This window comes from Oryzias melastigma, linkage group LG1 (assembly GCF_002922805.2).
Source record: "Oryzias melastigma strain HK-1 linkage group LG1, ASM292280v2, whole genome shotgun sequence".
Classification (NCBI taxonomy): domain Eukaryota; kingdom Metazoa; phylum Chordata; class Actinopteri; order Beloniformes; family Adrianichthyidae; genus Oryzias; species Oryzias melastigma.
Genome location: NC_050512.1, coordinates 19,651,097 through 19,661,588, shown reverse-complemented (window position 1 = coordinate 19,661,588; position 10,492 = coordinate 19,651,097). Strand labels below are relative to the sequence as shown.

Below are 10,492 nucleotides of genomic sequence, written 5' to 3'. Positions count from 1 at the left end.
CCGGTCCAAAAGAAAAAAAAAGTTACAAACATAATCAATATAATTAAAGTTTAGCATGAAATACAGAAGGGGTTTATTCTCAAAAACCCATTTTGTGACACTAGAATCTGTTCAACACAAGCAGCTCTCTCCTCATATCTGTTTGATCAGCTATTGGACAAGACAAGTAAAAAAAAACGGAAATGTTAAAGCTAGTAAATAATCAGCTCCGTCTTCAATAAAAGTTCATATTTAAATGTCCAGTCTTATTTTGAAAAAAAAAATCAATAAAAGGGAAGGGATTTAATAAAAAATGAACTAAGCATTACTATTTTTCTACTCATAGAAAAAAAAATCATATTTTAATGGAGGTCAAAGGTCATTGAGACTTTTTTTGTGTGTGTGTGTTTGAATAAACCTTTTTTTTTTAAAGTACACTTTTAAATTGTTATTTAATCTGGTTGAACCAACATTTAAGAAACCCTATTTTGGGGTGTGAGGGGCTGTAAGCCAGAGGGAAAGTTTGTAAACAGAAAGCTCTCATTTGTGGGTGACGGGAAGGGGTGGTCCGCACCAAGAGCAAAGTTTTGGATGGTTTTGAAATATCAATAAAGTTTATTGAATAAGAAAAGTCTATGATGTTTTTGTTTTGTCAGATCCAATCCAATATCTATAGAATAATAGTCACATTCAGTTTATTTTTTTGTAACACAGCACACATTTCCAGCTATTATACCACAAGACAGGTGAGAGTTTATGTGGACACAGCAGGTGGTATCACACCGATGCAGTCTTCTACCATCTCAAACAGGTAATAATGCGGGCCGCTCCGCCGGGCCACTTCTGCGGCCGTTTCCCCGCTGCTGCTGAGGAGCCCGGGCTTCAGGTGGCGCTTGGAGAGGAGGAGCTCTAAAGTTTGTGCAAAGCTGGGCTTGAATGAGGAAGCGGCCAGATGTAAGGGTGTGAGGCCGCCGTTTGTCTGAGCGTTGATGTCCGCGCCGCTCTGTAGAAGACAACTCGCCACGGCGGCGCGGGCCCAGCGGCAGGCGCTGTGCAGGGGGGTCCAGCCGTCGATGGTTCTGGGGTTGATGTCGGAGCCGTGAGAGAGTAAGGTGCACGCGGCTTCGACGTGACCGTTGTACGCCGCGCGGTGCAAGGGCGTGTAGTTGTCCTCGTCGCGGCAGTGCACCAGCAGAGGATCAGCCGCCAGCAGGCGCTGCAATGTGGGGAGCTGGAAGAAAATGTGAAACATTCACAAACAATAATAAGACAGAGGTTTTCCTTTCTGTGATGAAGAACTCACAATAAAAAAAAAAACACTCCGATCAACCATTCATCAATTTTCAAAGTGTTCTCAGTGGGTTTTAATTGTGATTATGCTGTTTTTAGCCAAAATCCAAAAAAACCTGTCGCAGTTTCTGGAGAGCGGCAGAAGTTCATTAACAATTCACCTCTTAGTTGTGGGCGGGGCTGTTGGTGTAGAGCAATCCCCCCCCCCTCCCCCCCCGTATTTTCAGCGTATTTTCTACGTAACAAATACGCACCTTTTTAAAATGCTTTTTTTATCAGCCCCTGATTCACAATGATTTCAATAAATAAACACTCAAATGCATTTTTGAGCTTAATTTTTCAAATTTACATCTTCCATCGGCAGAAAAACGCCACAAGAACATGTTAAAATGACCAAAAAACACAAGTTTTATCAGAGTGGATCTCTAAATCCAGCCGCATCTCTCTTCAATCTGTGTATTTAATGTCACTCTGAAACCAACAGAAACACTTTTGCACGTCTTTTGTGTCACAAATAAAAAGCCAAACTGAGTTAATAAATTGCACATGAACTGATAAGAGCAGCAGTGAAGCTACAGGTAAATTACAAAACGAAATGATTAATTGTGTGATTTGATAAAAGCAGAAGAAGTTCGATAAAAACAGAGAACAAAATGAATCATTCAGTGTTATCTTATTTACTGACCAAACGGGTCTTTTATCATTCTGGAAAGATGTTCAGCCACCAGAAAGAGAGGCGAGAAAATCTAATATTATTTTACAATAAACTACTTTGAGCTAATGCCTCAATATGAACATTTTTTGGTGCTCCATTACATTTTTATAAAACAACATTTGAATGAAGACTAATCTGTTTTTGATGCCTTAGGCTATGAGTTCAACAGTGACGTGCAGTCAGGGGAGGCACTTGAGGCTGAGCAAAATATTACACTGACTGGAGCATGCTCCTTACTAATTCTGTCTTTTTATCATCATAAAAGATTTTTTTTATTTACCTAATTCTTGACAACTGTCTGATTACATTGAGACTTTTTGGTGCCAGTTTCTGACTCATTTAGTCTTTTTATTCGCTAAAAATGCGATTTGGAAATACACTTGGTGAGGCAGCACAATAGTCTCATCCGATTTGTGTCTCCGTAATTCTAGATTTGTTACTTGTGTCTGCCTATTTGTGTATAACCTTGGATTTGTGTGTGTGTGTGTGTAATTCTTGATTTGTAACTCATATAATACATTTTGTATAAAACTGTATGTACTTGCATTTGTGTTTTCCCACGTCCAAAAAAAGTATAATCAACAAACATACAACTTTAAAATTACAACATCTTGAAACTAACCATACACACACATCTTTAAAAAAAAAAATCGCCTGATACACACAGACACAAAACTGCATTTATGCACAAATCTGATTTAAAATTGTTTTCGCATCTACAAGATTCATGTGTAAATGATGCGTTTAAATGCTGCTGGAATGCTGGGTCATCAGTGCCTCACCAGGTGTGAACCTCGCCGCACGTTACTGGAGTACACTGATGTAGTAAGGGTCTATAGCAGCCCCTGCTGCTGCCCATCCAAAAAATGTGTCCAAAAGATTTGAGCAACAATAGAAAAAGTTTCTAGATTTGTCTCTAATGACAAAAAAATATCAAATGCAGGGGGTGGGATTTAAGTAGTTTGCCAATGAGGCAACTGGGGTAACCATCGCACCTCTGACCACACCCAAAAATATACCCCAATGAGGTCAAATAATTAGTAAGTTGTTCCAGACCGAGTCCTGAACCTTGTGATTGACCTCTATTCAGACTTCCGTCCAACAAAAACCAGAGCTTGTAAACAAAACCATGTGACTAAAGACCTCATTGGCCAGGAATTAACAAGGATAGGCCAAAGCAACAAAAAAAAATTAGTGGAAGTCCTGTGCATTGCAATCCTTGTCAGGATTGTTCACTTATTCAAACTGTATCAACGTCAGATATTTACTGCTGTTTTGGTACGGCAGAGGCATGCTGCAAGGGGGTTACTGAGGAGATGATCTCTAACAAGGTATGCCGAGAAGTGTCTATGGCAAGAAGACTGTCGGGAAAACAGTGTGATGAAAATTGTTTTAATGAACATTCATCCCACCACATTTCGTTGAGTTGCACCACTACTTTGTTTACATCCCATAATGCCCAGCTATGTCTGTTTTGGTTCAGTTGTTCCACTGAGCTTATTTAGACTGAGGAAACTCAGATTGAACCAGAGCTAAGTAGACCGCAAACAAACCAAGACCACCTCAAAAGAAGAGTCAGAGAGCGGTTCCTTGTTCTGGACCAGGGTCCGCTTCGGTGTATTCAGACGAAAAATTTGTTCAGGATTATCTGTGGAAACAAAATCTGGTTCACTTTGAGCGAACCAAGTGTGTCCAGATAGAACACATCCTCAAAGTGTTCAGGGAACAAGTCTAATCATTATAATTAATTCCAAACTGAATAATCTCTAAATATGAACATAAATGAAAAGAAAATCTAGATTTGCCAAAACACTGACTGACACCAAAAAGCGAGGATAAAACCATGCTCAGGCACAGCATAAATACTGGTTTAGATGTTATTGACCGTGTCATTCTGTGATGTGAATTAATTTGTTTAGTCAAGGATTAAGGATAATCTGCATTCCCAGGAGGGTAAATAATCCTCTGGGCACTTGGGGGAAAACAGTTGCATGGCAGCAGTTATTATAATGTGCTGTAAGTAAATTTTAGCAGGATTGCTTATTTCTTTTTAATCCACAGGGCATTTGTTTTCAAGTCTTTGCCAATAAAAAATGTAAGTAAGGATGCATGAGGCGTCGACATGCTGTGTTTTTCATTGCCTCCCAGTCACACAGCTTTTATTCTATTTAAACTGCTTTCATTTATGCAGATTTTTCTGAAGTAATTTCCTCCCTGGCTCATTCTGGATTAACAGAAACGCTCTGTCAATTTTAATTTTATTTTTATTTTTTTTTACAGTAACCTTTGCATAAATAGAATTTCTGCTCTGCAACACACAATGTACAGATAAAAGAATGCACTGAATATTATAGGAAGACTATCAGACTCTTCAGAGACAGAAGAGGACTAACACTTTCAAGCCTATTAGAGTGTGAGGCTGCTAATTTGACCGAGTGGATGTTGCAGCTGATATCTCTGCAGCAAAGAGCAGCATGACAGCTGGTCCAGATCTGCAGGAGAACAGAGGGGAATATGTGTTTGCTTTAATGTCATCTGCTTACCTCCACTCTGCGTAACTCTCATCAAATTCATATTTAAAGAAAAACTTGGTTGAAATTAGAGCCACAGCCGTACAGGAGGACTCAGAAAAACTTGGTGTGAATTAAAAATCTTAAGAATCTTTGAATATTTCTACTAAACCTACTGAAATGCTCCAACAATTAACCTTCTGTACCTTGATTTGCTCAAAAAAGCCAAACTTGTATTCAGCATCGGCCTTCGCAGGCCATTGAGATGATGTGTTCGCACATTCCTATCCTTGCAGAACTAATCTGACTCATTGCTTTGCTTTAATAAAAACAACTAAAAATATTATTGGGTGGGCTATTAAAAGCATAGAAACCACTTAAGGTAAACGCGAAGAAAATGACTCACAGAGCGAGTATGAAGGTGCATCTGAAAAGCGTGAATGCTAAATGCTATAAATGACTTAAAAACATGAGGAAAAACAAAGCAATTATATGTTGCACTGTTCAAAAACACCCCAGAGGGAAAGCAGTGCTGGTTTCATTAAAAGTTCAAGCGAGCTTTGAAGATGCACTCAGACTACAGAGAATTGATCTCATAAGTTTTTGAGTTATACAGGTTTTGTTCTAATCATATTTTCGTTCTTTGCTTCTTAACAATAAATATGTAGCTTAAAACAAGCTTGGAGGAACATTTCTGAAAGCTGCTTCAATTTTGGCCAGAATTTAAATGAAACATATAAATACTAAATGCTGCAGTTTCCCACATGACCACTAGAGGTTGGTTTCTAGAGGTAGAAAAAAAAATGGATATAATAATTTGCCTCCATCATCTATCCTCTGCATCCTTCTAACTCACATCAACCTCCTCTTTGATCTTCCTGTTATCCCCAGCAGCTCCAACCTCAGCCTCCTTTTACCAACATAATCAGTGTCCCTCCTCTGAACATGTCTCAATCTGCTTCCCTGAAATATCTGACAGGAGATGTTCCTCTATCTAATGCATTCATTCTTAGTTCTATCCATCCTTGTCACATCCAAAAACATCAACAAAAAAAAACATTAACATTGTAATTTTGCTAAACTAAAATCATGGCTTCTGTCACCACAGTCCTCTACACCTTTCTTTCATTCTTTAGTCTCAAATCGAACCAGAAACCTTCCTCCATCCGTTCCAGCCATCACCTCTTTTCCACACACGTTGAACTGTCGCCCCTGAAAACTTTGGAAGTTGGACTTTGGAAGTTATTTGTATACTAACTTAAGATAAACTAGAAGATTTAATAAAAAAAATGTGTCAGCTTGATGATTTTTGAGACAAATTGAACAAATTAGGCTCTCCTCATTTCTGTCATAGTGGGTTTAAGGCTGAACGTTTTCAGAGGAAAAAATCTGTCAATCCTAATCAGCTTTAATGATATTAGAAATTATATTCTAGTACTTTTCTTTTAAGATTCATGATTATGTTTAGTCATAGGAAAAGAAAAGTTCCTTAAATTAATGCATGCTGACGACTCACAGGAACTGAGTGTTTAATTAAAAATTATGTTAAATATTCAGAGTCTACTCACTGTCATATTTTTTTACACTACAGGTCACTCTTAATGGGCCCAGTTTACACAAGAAAAAAAAGCTTTGCAATTACAACTTTAGAGTTGTACAGTTACAGGAAATAAAATTTAACTGTTAAATTATGTAATTAAAGTTGTATATTTATGACTTCAAATTCATTTAATTTATGACTTTTTTTTCTTGAAAATTCAATGTTTTACTGTTGTTAATTTATTATTTTAAAAATCATCTTTTTTTTTACTTTAAAAGATGTTTTGTTTCTTGTAAATTTACATGTTGTAAAAATGTCAATTTATTACTTTAAATGTCTTAAATTTAAGACTTTAAAAACATCTTTTTCTGGTAAACTTCTGTTGTTTTTTTGTAAATTTACGACTTTAAACACATTTTTTTCTTGTAAACTTGAATTTTTTCTAATAAATGTATGTGTTTTAAAGTTGTAAATGTATTACCTTAAATTTTGTAAATTTATGGCTTTAAAACACATAGATTTATAAGAAAAAAGGTCATAAATTAATGAGAAAAAACACCAAAGTTATCTGTTCATCAGAGCTGTGCTCAAAGATGAAAAACGGGGTGCTTTATTTCCAAATGGGTCTAAAAAAACCTTTTGGCAACTCAAAATCAAATTATTAATAGCGTAAGACGATTATAAGATTAAATTGTATATTTACGACTTCAAAAGTCACTTTTTGCTGTCCTAATCTCAGAAATTTACAAGAAAAAAAAGTTATAAGTTTATTACCTTTTTCTTGCAAATTCATACTTTAATCTTGTGATTTTACTTTTTTTTTAATACTACATTGTACTCTGGAATATAAGCTTAAGCAGCAAAAAAATAAATAAAAATAAAATAAAAGAACAATAAAAGAGATAAAAAAACATCCTGTATACAGCTCTTACTTAGAAAAATACAGTAAAACCCGCAGAAACCTGTTACAAGTATCATAAACCTTCAGCCCTCTAGTACCGGGTCGGTTTAACTCACCCGATTATTTTCTGCTGCCCACAGAACCAGCTCGGCAGGTTTGTCACTGAGCTCGACCTCTTTCGCTAAATACCACTCCTCGCTGTGATCCTCCTCGTCCGTCTCCTTCTCCTCGTCCTTGCTCTCGGTCCACAGACCGCTGCCTCCTCGAGGGATCAGGTGACCGTGAGTGTCAAGAAGCTCCAGCTGGTTAAAGTCTTCTGGAAACTCCATCTCTGGCTGCTGTCCGGTCACAATTCAGCACACTTAAAAAAAAAAAAAACAGCAACAAGTTTCAACACTGACAGTGAAATACATAAAATACTTTAATCTTATTAATAAAGGAGGAACAATAACTCTATCAGTGTCAGTGTGGTTCATTTTTATAACCCATATATCAAATAAATTCCTCCACATATTTGTCACTAATCCAGATATTTCATAATCAGGAGGTGACATGTGGGACAGATTACCTTCACTCAGAGTACTTCAGCGTGTAAACAGCATGCTCTCACTCACAATATGGACTGTAAGTGGCCTTGTAGGCACGATGTTCTGATATTTGCATAACTCTTTCTACCAGCTGACAGTTTGCTGCATAAATGTTTGCTCTGGTCTCCATTTGTCAGAATTTTCATCTAAACTCTCCTGAGAGGGGTCTGGAAACGAATGGCAAACAAGTCTTATGGGTCCACTTGTCTTTTTGAGTGAGCTTTGTTGGATAACTGAAGAATTAACTATGAGGCGGCGAGACTCGTAAGAGTTTTTGATGGCTTTAAAAGCCCACTCAAATGAAATTGTGATTTTTTTAACATATTCTAGGCATATTTTTCTGTGATAGAGGACATTTATAAGGAAACTTAAACTAAAACTACATTTCTGAGTATTTCTTTAATCATATTGTTGTCAATCAGGAGCAGATGAAACAAATCCAGTTTGATAAAAAGCTTATTTGTGGATAGAAAATTTGCTGGGGTCAGCCACAAGCTCCCTGCTCTGGGAGGGGAAGAGGGGGCGGGGTTGCTCCGCACCAACAGTTCCACCCACAACTCAGAGATGAATTTCTAATTGGCTAAAAAGTGCATCATCATAATTAAAAGACCCATCGGAATGCTTTTATAATAGAGCAACAGATGATCGGAGTGGGTCTTTAAATGCTCTATCTGTGCTGTGACGTTCACATCAACTTTAATAACTCTGCTGCTGCATTACAGCACTCTAGAAAGACTATCATCTTATCCACAATATCTGCTTTTTAGATTTTTGCATGTAGAAGTGAACATTAAATTATCTACTGGAGTCGCTCCTGAGTGGAGTTTAATGCATTCAGAACAGGAGAATGTTCAACCAGTTAACTGTTGAGGACTCCTGTGAATATTAAACCTGAGCATCGTCTCCATACGTAAAATGCCTCAGGTTGCAGTTGACTGATCTGCTGTCCTTCACTTGAATCTTGATGTTAAATTAACTTTATTTAAAAAGTTCTTTTCAAACTATAATCCCCCTGATGTTGATGTTTTATGCAAATTTAATTTAATTTTAAATGTACCCAAGTTTTCTGAAGACTCGTTTATATTTAACAGACTCCCACAGATCTTTATGAGCTGTGAATGACAAGTCGAAGCAATTTACTTTGTAATCTTTTAAGCAGAAGTTTTTTTTAATCTATTTTCTTTAATCTGTGTCTGATTCATTCCGCTTTTTGGTTTTTAACTACATAAGTAGAAATATTTTGAGGGAAATTGTTATCCTAATAAGCAGTTATGTGTCAGAATAAAGCTGGATGATTGTCATTATATGCTGTTCAGGGCTTATTGTTTGCTGCAGAGCATTCTATCAGAACCAGAACATTTAAATGTTAATTGACAGTTCAGCCACTTTATTCAGATCAATGTTAAAAATCTATCTGAATGACTCAAATCAAATTTCAACCTGAAATCCTGACATCGACCCCTCCAGGTTTGTGTTTTTTATTCTTTTTAGAAGCAATTTATGTTTTTTTTAAAATTAAAAATAATATATATATATATATATATATATATATATATATATATATATACTTAAATAAAGGGCACCACACTTGGTTGAAATTACACCTATGTAAACAAAATATCTATAATAATAATAATAATAAAAAATAAAACATCAAAATATCTTTAAAAAATCCATAATTCGAAAAGTTTAATTGTAAAACAAATTGTGAGGTTGTTGATCCCAATATTAGATCAATTTTCAAGATGTGTGGCAAACTTGAATATACACAGACATAACAAATACACCTAAATTCTTGTAAACTATATATTTCCTCACATCAGGGGTCTTGAGCTGTAAATTAAGAAGCTTACTCCCAATTGTTTGGTTAGAGGTTCAAATCCCAGGCCAGACAGTCACGTGTTTGGCAAGACAAATGATTTAAAATTGGCTCTCATTTTTGAAACAAACAAACGAAGTTTCAATAGATGAAAGTGTTGCTAAATGACTAAATGTGATGTAAAAGAAAAAGTTGTCGTTCAAATTATATGCTTTAATGCAATAACTATGCGTTTATATGAAACACCAAGCAAAGTCATTGAGTTTGCAAATTAAAGAACAATTTCTCGAGTGCCTTTCACTGTAGGGCAGGAGTGAATTCTGATATTTGCTCGTATTATTTATATTTAGAATATGCTTCATTTTTAGCTAGTTCTGGACCTAAATTTAGAGCAAAATGTCAAACTAGCTATTCTACGTTTAAAAAAGTAATAATAAAAGAATGTTTTCGGAGCATTAAACTAGCTTGCTAAAAAAGTTAGTAAGTAACCCTTAAAAAATGTTTGAAACAAAACTAGCTGGTTGCTCTCTGTAAAAAGCAAAGGTTTACGTACCTGTAACCCTCCGAAGTGCTTCAAACCACCGAGACGGCTGCTTTGCATCTATAAGTTACATTAATATAAAATTAAATTTAAGGTAACTTTAATTTAATTGGATGTATTAAACTAAATGTGCTATTATTTTGGACAAATAACCTAAAAATACTTCCAAGATATTCGGTCGGAAGAGCAACTGAAGTGACGACACATGGGATATGTAGTTTGTACAAGTCATTCACCGGCGTGAAATCGCGCTTGAAGACACCATTACCCATAAGCCCATCTTGCGACTCACTTCTTCGCTGAAATAATTTTAGCAGCGCACACAATAGGTTGGAGTCTATTAGTATTTTTGAGAACGTTTGCACTTTAATATTTTAAAGCGTGTTGAACTCTTAACACCATGAAATTATTTAAAGTTTACATCATTTATTTTACCGAACAAAAACAAATGGTTGTGTGTGTGTGTGTTTTTTTTTTTAACTTATTTTGAGATAAAATTAATTGTTGTATTTTAATCTGTATTGTGTATGTATTTTACGCGGTTTCCCTAATTATATTCACATGAGCAAAATTATAAGTTAATAAATAAAACTATTTTCTGGTTATATTA

At 35.8% G+C, this 10,492-nt stretch overlaps 1 protein-coding gene across 4 annotated transcripts; it reads right to left on the bottom strand.

The window, feature by feature from the left end:
* Window positions 1–657: 657 nt before the first annotated feature.
* ankrd49 (ankyrin repeat domain 49) lies at window positions 658–10,146 on the bottom strand. Of its 4 annotated transcripts, none has more exons than XM_024289327.2 (4): window positions 10,036–10,146; window positions 9,897–9,942; window positions 7,052–7,299; window positions 658–1,210 (listed from the first exon to the last, which is right to left on the bottom strand). In XM_024289327.2, the coding sequence occupies exons 3-4, from the start codon at window positions 7,262–7,264 to the stop codon at window positions 734–736; spliced, it is 690 nt and encodes a 229-aa protein (XP_024145095.1). In that variant the 5' UTR covers window positions 7,265–7,299; window positions 9,897–9,942; window positions 10,036–10,146; the 3' UTR covers window positions 658–733. The 4 variants fall into 4 exon arrangements, with proteins under 4 accessions (XP_024145095.1, XP_024145094.1, XP_024145093.1 ...); XM_024289326.2 differs by having other exon boundaries at window positions 7,052–7,296; window positions 9,895–9,942; window positions 10,036–10,144; XM_024289325.2 differs by having other exon boundaries at window positions 9,897–10,121.
* Window positions 10,147–10,492: the final 346 nt, after the last annotated feature.

What these genes read in the sequence shown, in the direction of transcription:
- ankrd49 (XM_024289327.2), bottom strand. Translation starts at nt 7,264, where the DNA reads ATGGAGTTTCCAGAAGACTTTAACCAGCTGGAGCTTCTTGACACTCAC. An exon ending in GGGCAGCAGAAAATAATCGG is followed by an intron (nt 1,211 to 7,051) that starts GTGAGTTAAACC and finishes ATTTTCTTCCAG; the next exon opens with CTCCCCACATTGCAGCGCCT.